At 39.8% G+C, this 20,921-nt stretch overlaps 2 protein-coding genes across 9 annotated transcripts in view; one reads left to right on the plus strand and one right to left on the minus strand.

The window, feature by feature from the left end:
- Positions 1-588: 588 nt before the first annotated feature.
- On the minus strand, positions 589-10,951 carry Nipped-B (Nipped-B cohesin loading factor). 2 transcript variants are annotated; one of them, XM_011066652.2, is made up of 3 exons: positions 10,177-10,951; positions 8,875-9,062; positions 589-8,650 (listed from the first exon to the last, which is right to left on the minus strand). In XM_011066652.2, the coding sequence occupies exon 3, from the start codon at positions 8,642-8,644 to the stop codon at positions 1,964-1,966; it is 6,681 nt and encodes a 2,226-aa protein (XP_011064954.2). In that variant the 5' UTR covers positions 8,645-8,650; positions 8,875-9,062; positions 10,177-10,951; the 3' UTR covers positions 589-1,963. The 2 variants fall into 2 exon arrangements, with proteins under 2 accessions (XP_011064954.2, XP_087261313.1); XM_087405187.1 differs by having other exon boundaries at positions 589-9,062; positions 10,495-10,951.
- Positions 10,952-11,953: 1,002 nt separating this feature from the next.
- Positions 11,954-20,921, plus strand: part of tgo (Aryl hydrocarbon receptor nuclear translocator homolog tgo) — a 40,876-nt gene continuing 31,908 nt past the window's right edge. For 2 of the 7 annotated variants that reach the window (XM_011066645.2, XM_087405192.1), the window contains exon 1: positions 13,325-19,334. In XM_011066645.2, the coding sequence (XP_011064947.1) occupies positions 19,105-19,334 (230 nt within the window). In that variant the 5' untranslated portion in view covers positions 13,325-19,104. Of the gene's footprint in view, positions 12,200-13,239; positions 13,289-13,321; positions 19,335-20,921 lie in introns of those variants that run through there. The other 5 variants (XM_087405197.1, XM_087405196.1, XM_087405194.1 and 2 more) reach the window with 5 other exon arrangements.

A 20,921-nucleotide genomic window follows, 5' to 3' on the forward strand; every position in this document is an offset into this window, starting at 1 on the left:
CCGCATTTCTCTGTCGTCTTACGCCAATAGATCCCGCTTTTCGCTTTCGTCGAGAGTACGCCATACACACACACTATCGTTTATTTCTATAAGCTTGTATAAAAAAACGAACCCTTTTTGTTTGTTCTTTTCTTTCCTTTTTTTATCATTTTCGTCGTTTTGTACACCAAGGACGAGTGAGTGCATGAAGCAAACTATATTGGGACATGAATCCTGAATAAATACTTAATATTACAACAAAATTTTAAGTATTCTTCGTAAATGTCACCGCTATATAGTTTGTAAGAAAATAAGATATTTTACTTGAAGATTTTTATATACAGATATTACAAACAACGTTTCGTAATGCGTAGGCAATGCGTCCTACTACTCTATTATTATACATACTGCAGGGGAGGATCTATACGAATCCGTCCTCTATCGAATTCGATTCGTGTCGTCTGTCAAATTTTGTGGACCTTCGATATTTGATATCGCTTCTTAAAAGCGAGTAATTGCCGCTTATATCGATAATACTGACCTAAAACTTTCCGATATACTTGAAACATGAAATTTTCTGTTATGTTTTAATGTACTTTTTCAATACCATTCTTTCTTTTTGCTGAAAATAATTAAGATTAAATTTATTTGAATAATATCAATAATTTAATATAAATTTATACATAATGATTACATATATTGTATAAATAATATATTGTATAAACATTTAAAATATGACTTTAATAAGATAATAGATGTTAGTACTATATCAATATTATGATTGAAATATCTTTCACATAAATTTTGTTATAATATAAATTGTTCTATTACGATAATTTATTAAATTAATATTAGACCATAGATTAAGATTTTTTTTCTTAAGTTTATACTATCAAACGTATCCGCAGCAATTTATTTTTCTATTTTTTTTTTAAATATTGCAAATATTAATATGAATAAATATGAATGTATCGTAATCATCACAAAAATTAGATTATTTTTGTAGATGAAACTATTTTAATTTCATCAAATTTTGAAACAAACATTATAAATTTTATTTATTTATGAATCATCGAAAGAAATTTTATCTAAGTACTAATAAGTTAGCATCATCGAAATAAGCAGCACTTACTTTATTTAAATTCAATTTGAAAAGGAAAGAAGAGGAAATAATGATAAATTAGATTAATTTCGCTGAAACTGCAATTTTTGTAGTCTTTCTTTTCGTTAATTTCTTATTCCATAAAAAAAAATTAATTAATCATTATTACGTGATATTATTATTTACAGATGAATTTTGTTCGAATGTAATTTATTGTACTTGATTTCTTTCGGAGAACTTGGTTCGTATTTTCTCGGATCTTTTAGGATTTTCCATGTTTCTCGCCTTTTGCGTCATTTTGATGGAATCCAGAATCTCGTTTGTCAAGAATGTATTGAATGGCATATTTTGACGGAAAAGAAACGAAAGCCAATTTGAACGAACCATGTTCTCGAGCTGATCGCACAAAATATTTAACGAGCCGATCTTGCTAACAACGGCATGACGAATCAATAAACCTCACAGACGCCCGCCGTTTCGGCCAACAACACGCTAATCCTACTCAATGTTCGATCATCGCACTTAAAAATCTCTGGCTACTATCATTCCTATTGAAGATCTCTCTTTCCCTCTCCCTCCCCCCCTCTCTCTCTCGCACACATGCATTCCCACATAGCAGTTATATATAGTCTCTCTATGGAGTTTCTTGACGGAACGGTACCTTCGCAGAAACCGTTTACGAAGTCGTTTCATAACTTCGATGACCTGGGGGGAAAAAGTCGTTTTGGTTGACGTGAGAAAGGGGTAATATTGCGCTGAAATAGCGTCCGAATTTTGGCTATGTAGAACAAGAGTTATTCCAGCCGACCGATCACACGCACACACCATCACGAACATTTATATACACACACACACACACACAGGACGAAGATACCACCGCACTCACACTAGGAAGTCAGGGTCACTGCAGTCATCGCCGCTGTCGCTGCTGTCGGAGATTCTTCTCCTCTTCTTCTTCTTGTGCTTTCTTACTGACTTGTCTGTCTTGTGTGCGCGGTGTGATTCCCGCTTCCGGTGTGACTCCCTTGCTTCCGGATTAGTGTGTATCGTCAGCTTCGGCACCCTCGGCGTCGTCGCTGCTACTGTCGTCGTCGCTGTTGGCGACACAATTACCGAATTATTCGGATGCTCCATCGGAGCGGTCAGATTCGATTGCAACGGTAACTGAAACTGTTGCTGACCAGCTGCGATGACCAGAGAGGCGGCATCTCCCATGACGGCACCGTCCGTTATCGTCCTGTTGCCGCTAGCCTCGGGATGTTGTGGTATCCTTGCCATGTGCGGATTCTCTGCACTATGCTTTCCACCGCCACTAGTATCGGCAGCATCGTTGCCATCGTCGTCTGGTTCCTCGGGATCAAATTTAAGCATCAGTAGCTTGAAGTCCAGATACTCTTTCACGAGCTTCTTCCTGCCTTTCGCGTCCAGTTCCTTGTTGACATTCGTCACACCTTCCCGCAACTTGTACAACGTAGCCTTGGGTTCGAAAAGTAGATTGCTCTTGCGATTTACTGTCTTTTCATAGACTTTGGCCGCTTCCGATGGTGAATATTGACCGATTTTCGCATCGGAAAAACCATAAAGATCTTTAAGATGTTGCCGAAGCGTTAGTAAAAGCAAAAAGCCTTGACTGGCGGTAATATACTCCCTGAGCAAAGTGGTATCGTTTGGTAACCTGGCCAAAATAGCTTCTTCATCCTCTTCATCATCCTCTTCGTCCTCCAAGGCCGATAACAACTGATGTGATTGACCGTCTGGTCCCATCACCGTCGTTTGTCCCGTCAGCTGACCTGTCGATTGCCCCAACATATGCCTGGATTGTCCAGATTGTCCCGCACTGTTCTCTTTAGGCAGCAGAGCCTCTTTAAAAGACTGTAATAGATTTGTTCCAGACATAGAAATAATAATGTCAATGTGATGGATAATGAAGAGCGGTTCATCTTGTACTTGATATGTAAAGTAGGCGAGATTGTCCGCCAAGTATAGCATCTGCGATAGACTAGTTTTAGCAGTCTCGTCGAAGTGCTTGAGAAAAGACAACACGATCGCTCGCCTTTGCTGTTTCGTGTTGCGCAAAATTGTATAGAGAAAACCGTTGAGCGCGCCTGGAAATTCACCTTCCTTCGTTCGCATACCTCTCGTAATGCTGTTCTGTAGAATTTGCTGCAACCGGTAGCTCAATTTGATGCCAAATTGCGATTTCATGTGAATGAAGCCTGGGTATTTCTTTTCGATATCCTGTAACTGTTTATCCGCGCTGTGGCTTACAATTTTTTCGCAGTCGGTGCTCATGCAGATCAAATAGGGTACTATCTGGACGGGATGTACCAGACCCTGCGCCAGGATCAACTGAATAACTTTGAGAGCCGCATGTCGTACGCTCACGTTGGCGTGCAGAAAAGACTCAAGGATCTCTTTAATATAGAGTTGAATAACAGTGCTCGCCATACCCGACGATACGTCACCCATTTCCTTCAAATTCTCCTGTTTAGACAACTTTGCCCACTCTAAATCCTGCTTGATCATCCTCTTCTCCTCTTCTTGCAGATATACTTCAATATTATTAAGCACTTGAATTCTCATATGAACCAGTGCATACTCCGATGTGAGCAAGTTATGGTAGAGTTCTTTCAATTCCGGTAACATCATAAATTCATAATGTCGTATGCAGAGAGAACCAATGGCCGATAGCGTAAAGTGTCGAATATCATCATTATCCAAGTGAACGAAATAACTAAGTGTCTCGAAGACTTGATCCTTGATGTTATCTGCCAAGCCTTCTATCACCTCTGGATCCATAAAGTTAAAATGACGCAGCAATAAGCCGACCGTGAAGAGCGCTCGTCGGAAAAACGGTCTGCATCTTATTAACATGGGATTACTTGGGTCCTTTTCGTAAAACGATTTGTACTCCGTTAAATGTCCATAGTATTTCTTAAAGCAATCTCGTATCAGCTTGTAGTTCCGCGTGACATTATTAACTACAGAACCTAGACATGATAAACAGCTTGCGACCACTGATCTGTCATGCTGCAAGATTAATTTTACTGAATCTTCTTCTAACTGTGCCAAAAAAGTTTCACTAGGATGTTCCATTAGAGGCACCACTAATTCGAGCGTGTGTGCAACACTGCTGATGATCTGATAATCGCCCTGTGTTTGACATTTTAAACTCAGATAAGGCTGTAGAGTGATCGCATGATTGACCAGTAATCGAGGCCGGATCTTCGCGAACAGATGAAGCGTTGTCAGGCACGCAACCAATCTCTGTGACGAGCCTTTCTTTTCTGATTTCTCCGAGTCTAGATTTGTCTCTTCTAACCGTAATACGTTCTCGATCAGGCAGTCCACGATCTGCTTGCACGCAGTCAACAAAGCTCGTGGCGGCTCTGTCTGCATTTTTGTGCTATCATCCTTATCCTCCTTCGGCTTAAACAAACTTACCAAAAGCTGCTCAAACCACTCAAGTCCCATATCCTTGCTAGTTGCTACAACGTCCGTGATATTCATTACTTTCCTCAACAGCGATTCTGTGTCAAGAGAAGGACGCTCACTTACTGGAGTAAACCACATGTTTTGGAAAACTTCCATGACGAGTTTCCGAATGCCCTCCTCGTCGTTCACTCTCCTTATCATCTTCACGCATATTTCCGGGATTTTCGGGAAATCTGGACACTCCATGCAGATATCTTTGAGAATCTTGATAACACGCTTTCGGACGCTCACGCCAGTATCCAAAATTCTTGCTGACAGCATGTCATAATATTTATCAATCAGTTCTGGTCTACTCAAAACAAATTTTCCTACCAAGTCAACCGCTGCTTCTCGCACTGACGTTGAATGATCGAGGAATGAGTGCTTCACACCTAGCTGCATGTCCACTCTTGCTAGCACGCTCGAATCAGCCTCGACAATCATCGTGAGGCACTTCATTGCCTTGGTTCTAATAGCAATTGATGATTCCGTCAGTACATGAAGAATCTGTTTTAAATATTTATCGAAACTCTGCGAGAATGGTCTCTTGGATGCGAGATACTGCGAGATTAGTTCCGCGGAATTATAATCAATGTATGTCTGAAGAATGTCCGGTTTCGTTCCTGTACTACTTAATCTTATTCTACTGATAATGTACTTTTTCTTCTCTTCTATAATTCGATAAGCTTCCGAATTTTTCTGCTCGTTATTGTCGTTCTCGTCTGGATCTTGCTCATCCAATTCTGACTCGGTGTCCTGATCGCTGCTATGATGCCGATTTTTCTTCTTTGTCCGTTTCTTGTTTATCTTCTTGCTTGGACTGTTTTTCGGCTGACCCACTCGGGATTTCTCCATCGCGCAATCCCGATACCATTGGGCCAGATAGAAGTAACGCGCGTATCCAAGAGCCGAATCCTTCGTCCCATTGACGGCCAGATAATCCAGAAGTACTTTCTGCAAAAACACGGTCCTCTCTTCGTCCTCACTCAATCCTACAATATCTTTGTCCTTTATCTGATCGTAATCCGAGTCCTTTTGTTGCTCGAGCTTGATGTCTCGTATAATTTGATCAATAGTTGATAATTTGCAATGTGAACTGACAGCATCCTTACGTAACCTAGCCGCTACCACGCCAAGATAATCGATGGAGGCTACACGAAGTGACATATCAGAGCTCTTATTAGAAAAATGTCCAACTAATAGGTTTCCGAGAAGACTCAATAGCAATTCGGCAGCAGGCCACTCAGGTTTATTCACCGTCGCTAATAAATCTTGAACGAAATTCTCAAACAATGGTCTATAATCAATCTCCTCACCCTTATTACCGCATTTGTTGAGAAATACCGTTAAAAAATTCCCAGCTATTCTGGTGGCAGTCTCATATCTATTGATGATAAGGACGTCAGCGTCTACATGACTGGATCTTTTCTCATCGTCCTCCTTCGATTTGGAATCTGATAGAACTACCACGCACTGGATAAGCTGCAGGACCAACGCAGTCAACATCTGTATGTAATCCTCAGAGTTGAGCCTATACGTGCGTAAACTCCTTTTGCTGCTGGGTAGTCTCGCAATTGACGCCAAGATGTCATCCAATAATAATCTCCTATGTTTCTCGTACTTTGTGAATATTACAGTAACGAGTTTCAATGCGCTCAACTGAAGATCGCTTACCGATTCAACGAAAAACGGTGCAACACCTAACGATGATGCATGCAGAACACTCGTGTCTGTTAGAACCTGTATATTTAATAGCTCAGCCAAAAGACCTACCAGTTCATGCATCTTGTTGTAAACCTGCAGAATGTTCTTTTCGCGTACTTCCTTCGTATGAAATCGTCTTTTCCGTACAGAATTATAATTGTCAGCCTTGTTCTTCGTATCTATTTTATATACGGGATCAAAAGAGGGATAAATCGTGTTCTGTAACTGAAACTTCATGAAAAGAACTATTCGGTCAATCACATCTTCCAAGTAGACTGTCTTCGGCATGTTGCTAGAGGTCATAATGTGCAGCGCGATCAATGACGCATCCACGGCACGCTGCACCCGTTCCATCGCCAATTGCATCCATAGCCGTCCTTCTTCGACGTCATCATCTGGATCCACGAGTGGTGACACTCTCGCTCCGTCTCGTATGTTCTTTTCCAAGATGTTCAACAGCCTTATCAATTTATCTGTAGGTATTGACTCCATAGCACCCAATGTTTTGAGTTTGGCTGCTTCTGTACAAAGATCATGCAATTGATACTTGGGAATAAGCATTTCCGCAAGCACTTCACCATCATCCTCCATCTCGACGTTTGTCATAAAATCTTCAGTATTCTCAAAAATCGTCTCTATGGTAGAGTTAAATCGTTGATAAGTATTGGTCTCCATTAATTCCTCCACGCTCAATTTGGCTAACACAGGCACTAATTTCTTCTCAATCTTGCGTATTTTTGGTTTTGTGGGCGAATACGATGTATCTCGTTTATCATCTTCCTCGTCGTGTTCCTCGTTCAGTATCCTTTTCCTGGCGAATAATGGATTTCGATGGAAAAGCCTGCGGCTTCTGTCATCGCTTTTCCGCCGCTCCGCTTTCTCTTTCTCTCGTTGCACCTGCCGCTCTTTCGCGCGAGCTTTAAAATACTTATTGTTCTTACCGATTTCCTCCTCGCTCTCGGAATCAGTTTTTGATGCGTCCTCACGATTGGAAATGCCCATTTTCGCCGCGCGACTCGGCGATTTCTCTGCAAACGCCGCCAGACTCTTCTGCATAAGCGCCTGATCAGCCAACGATAATCTATTTAACATAACAATGGGCTCCTTCAGTTTTTCTGTTCCTGCAAGTTTCATACTCTTCTCTGAGTTATTGTTTTGTTGATGTTGCTGTATATTGGGTGCCATGCTAGTTGCAGCTGGATCTAAAGCATTAACCATATCAGTGGCGTGTACATTCGGATAGGACGTGGTCTGAGAAGTCGATAATAAATGTTGTATCGTATGATCGACGCTTTGCTTCGGATCGATATTGTCCATCGGCAAATCAATATCGGCAAGTCCGGTTACCGGGTCAAGAAGGAACTGCTGATTCTCCTGTACTGAATTATCAATGTCCAACGATTGACTGCCGCCTAATGCATGATGGACTTGTTGATTTATCATAGGATCATAAAGATTTTGCTGCATACTCATGGCCTGATGTTGTTGCAGAGGCACGTTACGCATTGGAGATGTCATGTGCATATTGTGTTGCGGTGTCATACCAGCCATGTTATGCTGAGGTGTCATATTGGTGAGAGATGCCAGTGGTGCATTGGGAGAGTTCATGTGAGCCGGCGAGTACATGTTCGGTTGAAGGGTTACGTTTGATAAAGGATTTATACAGTTTGCGTCCTCTTGCATGTGCTGAGGCGTAGTCAACGTTCTCGTTTGTTCGGTTATAACGGTGCCTCTGGGCGATGGAGAAGGCACGGCGAAGGGAGACATCTGCGAAATATCTGCATGATTCTGTGGAGTAATCGGCATCCGTGGATGTTGCGCGTGAGTAATGACGCTGACCATCGGCGGCGGAAGTACGGACCTGGCTGCTGCGGAATGAGCCGGACTACCTTGGGGCGTTTGCCTGGAGCCCGAAGAGCTCGAGTAGGACGGCGAGAAATGACCATAACTCGCCGGCGATTGATTAGCGTGCAACATAGGCACACCTTGCGTCCAGTTTCTTGGAGAATTATGCTGGGTTCCTCTGAATACGTCAGGATTTATCTGCAAGATCGCCTTGAGCAATTCAGGCGTGTCTTGCTCATTTTCCAGCGATTGTTCGGTATTCGGATAATTATCCTTGAGTTCAATGTGATCCGACGATGTCTGCGACAGTGACATTATCAGCTGCGGCACGAGATTCTCATCACGGACACTTAGCAATATTTGTGCCTCCTCCGCTACTCGTGGATGAAACAGTAGCGACTTGTTAGTCAGTGTCTGTGGCAGCGGAGTCGGTAGAGGCATTTCAGGTAGCAAGTCTGTGAGGCTCGCGATACCAGCGAGGGTAGTTATTGGCACACTTGGTACAACCCCATTCATTTTGAGTTTGATTCGTTCTGGCATTACAGCCTGGACAAAAAAAAAAGAGAATCAAAATCAGTTTTAGTATTCTTAAGATTCCTTGCCTTGTGGGACAATACAATATTCTGAACACTGCACAGACATGCTATGAGTACTTTCTTACGATATGCAGTAAATATAAATCAACTGAACATATCTAAATACACTGTATCCACAAATGTCTAAATAAATCATTGTTAAAATTTGCTCACTACATCTCAAGACATACTGACACAAATGTTTCACCGTTGAACAGAGCAGTTTCTAATCCTCTTTGAAGGACACTAGCACTAGGTGAATATTGGGAACTCAACAAAGTCTCTTTTAAGTTCCCATGTTGCAAACAAAAGTTTCAACCAAATTTTGATGAAGCCCGTGGATCCTCCAATAAACAATCCATGTTTATTAGCACTTTGTTATCCTACAACAAAAATTTCATTTATATAGTCACTTTTTAAAATATATTGTAATATTTTAAATACCTTTAAAAATTAGATATTAAAAAAAAAATAAAAAGAGAAAATATTATATTAAATAAAATTACATGCTAAAATGAAAATAATACATATAAAATTAATTCTGAAGAGAAATGAGAGTAATTGAGAGCAAACGCAGTTAATTTTAGTATCTATTAACATATTATTATATAAAAGTAATCATTTCATAGTTTCTTGGTTAACGTTGCATTGTTAACTAAGAAACTGTGTATAAAATTATTACTTTTATGTAATAATATGTTAATAGATATATAGATAAAATTAACTGCGTTTGCTCTCAATAAAATTAATTCTCAAAGAATTAATTTTAACAAATCTGAGAGCCAAAGATTAAATTAAATATTTGTATCTAATTCGTAAAAAAAATATATAAATTACATATAAATTAATATACATAAAAAAAAAACAACTAACCTAAAATTAAAATGTTTTACGACACATGTAATTTATATTACTGTAACCAAATATTTTCTTATTTAAAAGTAAATATTACATACAATTTTTAAAAATATTAAAAAACTGTTTTATACATTTTTCATAAAAACCAGAATTATTTATTACATTATATCATTTTCTAAATTATTTATTATATAAAAATTAAATGTTCTCAAATGTTTAAGTTGTTGATACATGAAATTATAATATACAAAAGAAGAGATGTACTTTACACTTTACGATGTAAAACAAGTTCATATTACGTTAATACAATTCACATGTAACATTCGTAGAATAAATACAGGACAAATCACCATTTTATTTAAAAAAACATAAGCATTGAAAAATTCTATCCGAAAAAATTAATTCATTAACTTCTCATAAAAAAAATCCTACATATTTGCTACATATTTATAAAATAACCAATCATTACATAAAAACTCAATATGATCAGCTGATACACTGAATGAATCAGAATTTCCAATAACATGGTAAAACCGCACATTGTAGAGTACTACACAACATTCATTAACCTGAATCCACTGCTTTTCCAAGATCATACCAATATAAATAACCATCATGTAGCATAGTATATTCCTTTACCTTCTCTGAATGAATGTCTACCATCCAACGTCGTGTATACTTATTCTCGAAGGGACCACGCGAGCAAGTATAACAACACAATGCAGAGGAAGGGGGGGCTAGAGGGGGCGAGGGGAAGGGAGGGGGGAAAATCGCGAGATCCTGCGGACGATGAACGTTGAACTCTGGTGGGCAGGCAAGAGAAATTTCGCCGGGTAGGAGAACTCTCGCGCGGAAAAGCAGCCGTTGCGTGATGCAGGACACAGCGCTTCGTATCACGGTAGACGCGGACACGGCCGCGGCCGCGCGGCGCGACAGCACCGTGCCCGCTCCGCTTACCCGGGACTATTTACGTCGCTCTCCGTTCCGTCCGCGGCTGGTTTTGGCGGGAGGCCGGGCGCCGTATCGCGGCTCCGCGTCGCTCACAGTCACCGGCAGATCCTCAGGTCACGTCGTGACGGCTGGTGGCGTCAGCTGGCTGTCGCAAAGACTCACCGCGGTTAACACCGTCGTCCGGGGAATGCTCGTTCAATTGTCATCCGCGGACCACCGCGGTTTGGCCTACTTGGTTGGACGCGTTTTCACGTCGGCCACGGCGGGCCGCGGTCACGACTCGCGAGCACGACACTGCCCTCACACGCGTTTCACGCGGCGCCGCACGAGCATCGCCCCGTCGCAGGCGCTGCGTCGCCCCGTAAACCGTATTTATAGTGGGAATGCGAAGAAAACAGACACAAAGGCGTCCATTTTGCTCTCTGCCGAGCGAGCGGAAGTGGCGTAGTAGTAGGATATCGCTCAGGCCAAAGACGCAGATATTTACCGGCGGGGCGCTACGCGGCGCGTCGCGCGAGCAGCGGCCGAAGGTCGCGTTTACATGGATACGATTAGAGCGCGTTCGAGTCGTATCGTTCTGTGAATGAAAACGCGTGGAGATTATTCTTTCTATTGGTTGCGCGTTCATCAGAGAAAGCAATTTTTCGATTATTGTAAAATTCTTCGATACGATTGATTTTTGCTTTTGCTTCCTTATAAATCTAAACGTGTAAACTAGTCATAATGAAGAATTTTACAACAATTGCAAAGAGCAAAAGCTGATCGCTCGGCGAGCGATTTTGTCCGGCTTGATACGCGCCCAATGACACATCAATCTAATAATCATCACAGCCAATGGAAATATTGGACGCGCTGCGTCATTGCTCAACTTGGAACCTATGTATCGTTAATTTGCCAAAATCTTTGAGGTTTAAGCTGTGTAGAGCCAGAACGGAGTACGAGTAATGCAATTACTAATGAGAGCGAATTCATCGAATAATATCCATCAGTAACAAATCTACAAACTTCTCGAGACCTCATCAATAGTCACAAAAATTTGCCCAGGGCTTCCAGAAACGGTCGTCTTTCTCCGATATCTCCGATAACGGATTTTTCATCGTCGCTATCGAATTCGCATAACACTAAAAACACTTTGTTGTTTTAATCGAAGGATGCTTTCCATTTGAAGACACAAATCGACACAAGCGTCGTTCTATCCTTCTCGACATTCGGAGAGTGACAAAGATAGAACGACACTTGTGTCGACTTGTATCATCAAATGAAAAGCATCCTTCGATTAAAACAACGGATATCAATACTCGATTTAAATTGATATAAATTCGCGGCCGCGACAATCGGATCGTCGTTGCGATTTCTGCCGTATCGACGGATTATTAAATCCTGCGAATTTCCGGCTTCGCGGACGGATCAGTTCGTGGCGCGTCGCCGATAGATCGCGCCTCGCTCGCCGTTTCCGCGTCTCGCGGCGCTCCCGTAGGGCCCCCGTGTGCGTGCGTGAAAATAAAACCCCGGAGCCGAGTGGAAACTCCAAAATGGCGCGACTGCCAAGTGTAAACACCCAGTTTTGATGTCGGTGCAGAGTGTGGAAGTCATCATACGTTCGCGTCAATATTCTCTTGCGCCCCGCGCGCACCGTTTTTCCGTCGCATCGTGGCAACAGGAAATCCCGGCTGAATGTTCACGGTATCCTCGATCGCCCATTCTATTCCAGGTAAACCAGCCATGGGTTTTGTTACCGTTCGCCTCTACGTCCGCCCGCGTTTCCCGGTCGCCGCGGTCGGACCGATGTGTCGAAATCACAATCTGCTTACTTTCCGTGTGGAAAACTCGCAACGAGTCTCCGAAAAACGGAAAGGATCGCTTTCTTGTGATTTTTCTCCCTCGTTGCGCTCTTGCGTGCACACGCAATTTAGACGAGACTAGAGTAATCTAAATTGCTCCAGTTTGTCTTGCGGAGTGCAAGGGCAAGCCGTACAGTGAATTCCGTTCAATCAAACAATAGATAGTGCTCTATCGATTATCTTTGTATTAAGCATAATAAAATACATAAAAATCTAGCTACTATGGTTAGCGTTGTTTCACAATGACACAAATGCTGGCGGTAAGAGTTTGTTGAGAGGTAGTAAATATTAAAACTGCTGTGTGATGAGACAGAATCATTTTCTGATTCACAGTTTTAATTTTAAATATGAGAAAAGAAAGTAAAGTCTATTGTAGTATTTAATATATTGATCAATATTGATATGATCCTAGATAGCATTGAACATTTCAGAAATATTGCATCATTGCCATATGATTGCGATATTACTAGAACGTTCCATGCTACCTGCAGATCACCTATTCTGTAGCACTTAATGACCATATCGTTACATTATCGTTGTGCATAGCTTTCTTACCATGTAAAAAACTATTAAAATATGTGACAGTAACAATGTAACAACAGCCCAAACATGTCCAATCCTTGGTATTGGTTTTTGAACTCAATCATATTAAATCGTAATTCCTGAACTGTTATTAAACGTTTATTGCAAGATACGTATTTTGAAGTAATGTAAATTACGTTTAAAAAATATCCCATAGAATTAATTATAAATTTTATAGAACTTGAAACGGAGCAAGAAAATGAAAATCGAAATAAGATTTTTCTAATAGTCAGTTGAGTCGGTTCTATATCTAAATTCTGGAACATCTTTATATGAAATATTATAAGAAAATGTATTGTCATATTAATGTATGTTATTTTACATATAGGGAGTGACCCAAGCAAAATGGCACAGAAGCGCAGTGCTGTCCATATAGGGTGAGTCATAATACATATTCAACTTTGTACGAGATAATTTCTATCAACGTTCATTTCTACCAATATAGGTTAATTTTAATTTCAATTGAACTTATTTTTATTTCTTTCTAATTCTAGGAATTAGAAAAAAATAGAGAATAAGTTACACTGAGATTAAAATTTATCTAAATTAGTAGACATGAATAGGAATCACTCAAGTTTAAATTTACATTTAATCGACTTGTATTTAAATATATCTTCTCTCTCTCTCTCTCTCTCTCTCTCTCTCTTATTATTAAATATTATATGCTACCTGTGGAATGTGAAAACTTTGCTTTGATATATTTTTATAAACAAAGACTTTTCTACTAATGTAGATTAATTTTAATCTAAAAATTTCTGTTTTTAGCGAAAAAATTATGCGTAAAAATGTTTTTTCTTGAAATTTTTATTTGACACCTTTTTAATTATAGAAAAAGAGTAAGTTGAACCGAGATTGAAGTTAATTTACATTGGAGGAAATAAGCATTAATAATATATATAGAAAGAAATTAAATAAAAATGTTAAGGAAACATATTTTTACGCATAACATTACTTTAATCTCTGTTCAACTTACTCTTCATCTTTTCCTAGTTTTATGGATTAGAAAAAGATGAAGAGTAAATTGAACCGAGACTTAAAGTTAATCTACATTAGTGAAGAAACGCGTGGTATTAAATAAATATTTGAAGAAAAAGTAGTTTTACATGACGTATTGCTGAAAATAGTAGAAATTTTTATCTGAATGCGTTTATACGCGTTTGCATTTTTCGTATCGAGCCTTCGGGTATCACGCAGGGGAAATGAGAGAAAAGATCGTCTGGAAAGACGTTTGCTGACGAAAATAGCCGCTTCGGCGTTAACGATCGCGGTGAAATTTTCACCGTGCATGTAACTGCACGGCGAACTTGGTGTCGCGCGCTTGATTGACGCAGTTCCAAGAAATGATGCAGCGTCGGGATCAGTTACGGCGTTCGCCACACATAATGCGGTAGGCAATTCTCCGCTACCCCGGCTTACAATGCTGCTGCTCGGCCAATATGCGCCGCGGCGAGAGCGGGGCCCGCGTTGCGACATCGTTCAAGAAAACGCTTCGTTATCGTAAGCGCCGCGTTACTTTTACTGGCGCGCACGAGTCTCTTTCTCGAAAATACTTTTCTGCCGCACGGCTTCGGCACGCGAAGCAGGCGCAAATGTCAACCGCCGTTGTATCAACACAACACTCCCGCGACCCTCTTATATCGCCGTGAATTTCCGATCTACCGGACCCTGCCAACAGATCCTTTCGGCGCGATAAGACACCGAATACGTAAGCTCTGCTTTCTGTTACCATTCCCATTCATTCGGATATATATACTCTCTAAATATTAATTCTAAAAACTTTTAGAATGAATCTCACACTCAAGAGCAATATCTCACTCTTAAAGATTGAGAATTGACTTTTTTTTTAGACAGATTCAATTTTTATTCTTTAGAATGAGATTTTACTTCAAAGAATTTAGAGAATTCGTTTTTATCAATTTCCATTTTTATATACTATATTACTTGCTAACTAATTGTTCATATTTTTACAATGTTGAGTTTACAAATGGCTGGTAATTTCCGGTGAGTTTAAAATAATCGAAAAAATTTCAAAGAAACTCCGGATATTTATTTTTGCTCTTGCACTAAATCTAAAGCAAACTCCTGAGATGTTAACTCTCTAAATCTTTTGGAATAAAATCTCATTCCAAAAGACTAAAAAATTGAGCCAATCTTGAAAAAAAAATATTTTTACTTTTGAACAAGAGTGATAGATTTTCATTCTTAGGAGTGAGATTTCATTCCTTTGAAGTGAATCTCACTCCAAAAAAGTGAAAAGTTTTCACTCTTTTTTTTCAGGACTGGCCAATTTTCATTCCAAAAAATTTAGAGAGAAGATTTGGTTCTCCAATTGTCTTCATCAATAAAAAATAGTATATATACAATAATAAGAAATCTAATATATACAATAATAAGAAATCTAATATTTTTTACTTCAGTAAGTAAATCGATCCGAAATCAATTGACTCGAAGATGTCCCCATTAACTCGTTTAATCAGAAACCAAAGAGTCATTAATCGATTTTAGATCAGTTCAAATTCACTACAGAAAACAATACAGATACATGTTAACACGTTCTGTGCCGGGTCAATTTTAAGTGACTTAACTATCATACTGCGTGACGCGGATCTCTGGTGATCCACGATATTTTTGTTTGCATTTGTTGTATTTTTTAAATATAACTAATCATTTCAGTAATTTAAAAAAATTACAAAAATTACTATTATAAAGCAAAAGTAATGTAGCAAAATTGTATCATGCAATATTGATATGATGTAGTTAATTATTTATTCACATACAATATTAAAAGTTATCTTTAATATTATTAAAGATAATTACGTTTTTTTTTATGATCAAAATATCAAACGGCCTGAACGGAAAGTTCAACGTGGGTCACCGTTATCCGCGTCACGTGTTAATATGCGTAATTTTTGTCATGAAATCAATATGAAAAGGTAAAAAAAGTCAAGTCAATGTTCGGAAATAAGATCTCTCGAATTAATCTTGAAAAGGAATTTCCCAAAACGTCGTATCCTATCGCGAGCATACGAGCGAGCAAGCGAGCGGCGGCGATACATCCCAGTTAAAAGTCGTGGCTTCGCAACGGTGGCTGTCCCGAGTTCTCTGGTGGGAGAAGTGATAGTCCTCACCGGGGTATACCGCAGCAGCACATTATGCGGCTATGGTGGAATCAGTCACTAGCGAGTTGTGGGTGGTGGCTAGTCGGCGACCCATCCGTCCGTCCGTCCGTCCATATATCCGTACGTGCGTCCGTGAAACGTGTTTCCGCATTGCTTTACCTGCGATCGTCATCGATTGTGATCGAGACCGCGCAACGCGACGATCGCCGACGCGTCATTATTCGAGAGTGCGTCGCAAGAATTTTGGCGCCGAAAATTGGACGCCCAACCGTGTGTATCATCAAACGTTCTTTCATTTGGTTCTCAATGAATTAAAACTACTATTTTTTGAAGAAAAAAAAATCGATCTTGATCAATCGTGAGATTTTAGCTGGAAAAATTTGAAAATCACATATAAATATGGCAACTATTTTGATATTGAAAATTAAATATATGGAATTTATCATATTAAATATGAAAAATATCAAGTCTAATTGAAAAGGAATGATTCAATTATCACTGAATTACGAGGATTTTTTCCAAAAAAAGTTTGGCTTTTATGAACTTTGCATTAGACACTGAACTTTTGGACGAAGGGAAAAAACACATCTGTGTCACGATTTTATTGTAATTAAATTCATTAAAGATTTTAAAGAGAAGGGACTCATTCTTTACAGTTAATCACGATGTTGCTGAGGAATTTTGTAGCGCAATTTTACGCGGGAATTTGACGCATCCGTGATTTGCGTGCGTTTCTTGTTACGCGAGCTCAGCCGAGTTGATCTCGAACGAGCGAAGAGTTCATTTTACGATGAAATAAATTTAACATAGGATTTGAATTTTCGACGTTGATTGCAAAAGATAAACGCAGATCAATAATCATCGTTCGCCATGTAATTTCCGATACAATAACGATTTGAGTACGATTAGGTTCTCCACGATCAACTAGGATTACATTCTGAATATACGACTTTAAAGAAAATAAAACAGAGATTGATAAAATCTTCTTGAAGAATAAAAGCTTAGGACGCATCTCCTGTAAGACAGGAGACGAGATCTAGCTTTGATCACGTAGGAAATTGCTCTACAGTCATTTCGTTTGGAGATAAGCTAATTTGCTACGCTTAACTCGCCGTGCGATCAATCGAATGGCTTTGAATTCTTCGGGATAAGTGATCGCGACGCGTACGAACCGCTTCAGCGATATGGCCGTCGCTCTGAGAAAACCGCGAGGCGAGAGAAAGATTAGTACGATTGTCTTGTGGATCATACGCTGCAGTGCGACGAAAGGAGCGTGCAAAATTCGGCGCGAGTGCAACGACGGTCCGACAAGGTCAAGAATCTCGTGACGTCCTCGGATTAGCGATCAATTCCTGGCCGGGGAGATTGGAAGATTTTTCTCCGGGATCGTGTTTCTAGAAGAGCAGAAAAGAAACAAACAATAGTTAATAGAGCGTAGGCGGGCAAGCTTGTTATTGGCAAGCGAATAGACTTCACCTCGTGAAAGTGGCCGGATTTGACGCTTTCGAAAACCGAAATCATCAGAGGTGTATTTTCGTAACGAGCTTCTTTTGCTTCTTCGTACTTTCTTTCTTGGTCGATTAATCAAGCCATCGCGTCGACTAGGAATACAAGGAATTTAGAGAGAAGCGACTCTTATTCGAATTCCGGCGAAATCCAGCGTGCAGGAAAGAAGGTCGCTCGTTTGCAACAGTAATAGCACATCCTCATGCGCTAACTTCGACAATTCGCTCTGATATATGAATGGAGTTGATAAAAGTAACGGATGTAAAATTGGAATTCGTATGTCGAGAAAAGTGTGAGAACTTCTCAGTCGTAGATAAACGATTCCGGGAAATGTAGGGGCAATTCCAGATAAAACAGTCGTTGTTGCTTATCTGTAGCTTCTTTACAAGATTGTCACACAATTCGTAGACCAAACATACAGTGTTGTAATAACATTCTTGAATGATTAATCTTTAATAAAAAATTCTACTCGCAAGAGTTTATATGTTATCGATAGAGACATTTCTTTCGTCACTATGTTAGAATAACTTTCTGAGGAATTCAGATAACATAAGCAAATATAAAATGATTAAAGTATAAATTACTATTCAAATATACCATCGCGCTCTTTCAAGATCAGTGAAGAAGTACACGAGCGAACGTGAGTAGAATTTAGATACAAAGGCCTTCGAAACTGAAGTATCCCTGACTAACGCTGAAGAGGGAAACGCGAAGTATAAAACTGCTTCGTTGGTAGACCGATGGTAGATCTACATCTTGCTCCAGGTAAAGAGATGACAAGATAATTCGGTGGAAGGCGAGCGCATAGTCGAGCGAGTTTCTGTATCAGGAACCTCAAAATCGTGCACTCGAGCTATTAAACCGTCAAGATATTTTTTTTTTATTTCGCAATGATTGAAACACAAAATGACGAGATGCGATAAAAGAAATGAGAGCGAAAACCACCACGTTTTATCATTGATTTCTTCCTGCGATCAGGACTACAATGCATTTAGCGCGTATTTCGTCCACATTCGAAGATTATATAATGAACTAATAACAAAAAGAAAGTACGGATATGGATACTATGCGAAAGCTGTGAATGAAAATAATTTGTGTGAATGAATTATCTACTACAATAATATAATTTATTGTGCAATAAATTTTTGAGATCTCTAACAGAAGTGTATAAAATTATAAATTTCATTAAATGTGCAAAAGCGGATTGGGACGAACAATTTTGGTGCGATAAGACGAGACAAGTCGTAATTTAAGAATATGATTAACACGCTTGATTAAGTTGATAATGGACGCAAGTGTATGAGTATTTGTGTGAGAAGATACAAGAGTGCATCGGTGAATAATCTTGAGACAATAGGATGACAAGTTGGTAATTTAAGCGCGGCTCGGTAACGATACAAGGAGGGTGCAACGACGATCTCCGTAAAACTGCGACAGTGTGTCTTGCGACAGCGATATGATGAGTTAACTGGGTGCAGACTCCTCCTCGAGAGTGACGCGCTTTATTCCGGTAATCGAGTTGACTGGCCGGAAATACCGCCAAAATAGAGTATCCCGGTAGCAGCGGCATGTACGGGGGCGGGTCGGCGGGAAGCGCAGGCTACGGGGTTGGTCTGGGACCGGGCCCTTCGCACTACGCGCCCCCCTCCGCCACGGTGGGCTACCAGTTGGGCCCACCACCGCCACCCCCGCCCGCCTGTCCCGTCACCGCAGGAAGTCAACTTCTGTCTTACGGGCCCGACTTATCGCCCCATCACATCCAGCAGACCCACACGGAGACGCAGTCGAAAAGACGGAGGTAAAAAGAGACTATTACTTCAGCCTTGCAAAGTGTGTTATTTTTGTGTATTTTTTTCTCCCTTTCTTTAGAAAGCACGTACATTTATATGCGCGCGTAATATGTAATTCTTCAGTTTACATGTTCCCTCGTTTATCTGTAAAAATATATACTGGGATTGGACGGATTATTATTCACATTGTTTATCTTTTTAAACCGTTCAAACGTGCTTTATACGCAAACATATGATATAAAAATATTTTTTACGGCGTAGTTATCGACTTGATAATTTTCATGACCTTTATCTATATCGTACTTTGCGCGAATTTCGATTGCGGCGATATTTTCGTAAATATGCAGATTTTAAAGCGTACAAACTCTTTGCTGTCTTAACATCTCATACACCTTTAATTAGCGCTCGCCACATTGCAATTCAGTCGAGTCATTCTGACGTGGTGCCAACAATTCGCAGAATGTACTTGTTTCGCGATTACACAGAAAAAAAAGGAAAAAAGAGAGAGCAGCGCACAAATTATTTTTGAATTTAAATAGCTCGATTATCGATAAATTTTGGCATAAATAGGAAAAAGTATTGTACATATCGAATAGTTGACAAATTTTGAAAACAGATTTTTTAATAATCTTCAATAATATTATTATCGATTAAGTACTGAAATTATAAAATTTCTGAAACAAAAAATAAAGATTATAAGAATTAAATAAAATAATTAATTTGAATGAAAACTTTGCTGTAATCAGTATCATGTTTTTATTCGGTCTACAAATAGGTATTGTGTTTGTATAAGAGTTAATTCGATAAGGAAATACAATCCGTCAAAAGCAAAATGTCACTGCTGACAGAAATGTTAAAAATGTAAGTACAGCTTTACGTTGCGTAATTTCCATACCCGTCATCGTCGTGTATTATTGTTGGTCTTTATATGGAATGTTATTGCAGAATCAGCAAGTTTTCATCCGTATCAGCACGTCGACAGACAGCTCGCGTAACGATTTTGTTTTTCGCTGCAACTAACTGGCTGAGTTTCAATGCACTCAACAATGGAAAAAGTTCGACATATAATAATTTCTATGCGCGTACAATTACTGATTACAGTATCTTTCTCATTTTTTCTTAATTTTATCTCTTATTCCTTTTCATCGTTTTCAGATAAGACTTAATTGTTCTAAACATTTTTCCAAGCCAGTTACATTTTCCTCCGTATTCCATTCGTAACTTTCCATTCGCATATTTTCCATTTAGACTCGTTCGCGTTTCAGCATTTCTACGATCGGGGGTGAAAGGTTGATCTGTCGAAAATAGCAGCCGGTTCTGTTCAGGGGTGAACGAGTACGAAGGGGAGCGTCTCTCCCTTTTCTCTCGTTCAGCCATTATATGACTCCGACACACTTTCAACGAATCCGACACAGTCACGCGTCATTGATCCTGGCTTCGTCTCTTAACAGTCGGACGTACGCGTGTCACGACATTCCTGCCGTTCCGTTAGCAGCTTTAGGCCGCATTATATTGCTGTCCGATTAGTTCGATCTCACAGCGACGATTCGCGCGAACTCGAGGATCCGTGGCACGGATGTTTACTCACTTGTTGC

The sequence above is a fragment of the Acromyrmex echinatior genome, chromosome 4, assembly GCF_024713525.1.
Source record: "Acromyrmex echinatior isolate Ae372 chromosome 4, ASM2471352v2, whole genome shotgun sequence".
Lineage (NCBI taxonomy): Eukaryota > Metazoa > Arthropoda > Insecta > Hymenoptera > Formicidae > Acromyrmex > Acromyrmex echinatior.

Bases quoted from the DNA above. Each gene is read 5' to 3' on its own strand.
- Nipped-B (XM_087405187.1), bottom strand. From the start codon at position 8,644: ATGCCAGAACGAATCAAACTCAAAATGAATGGGGTTGTACCAAGTGTG.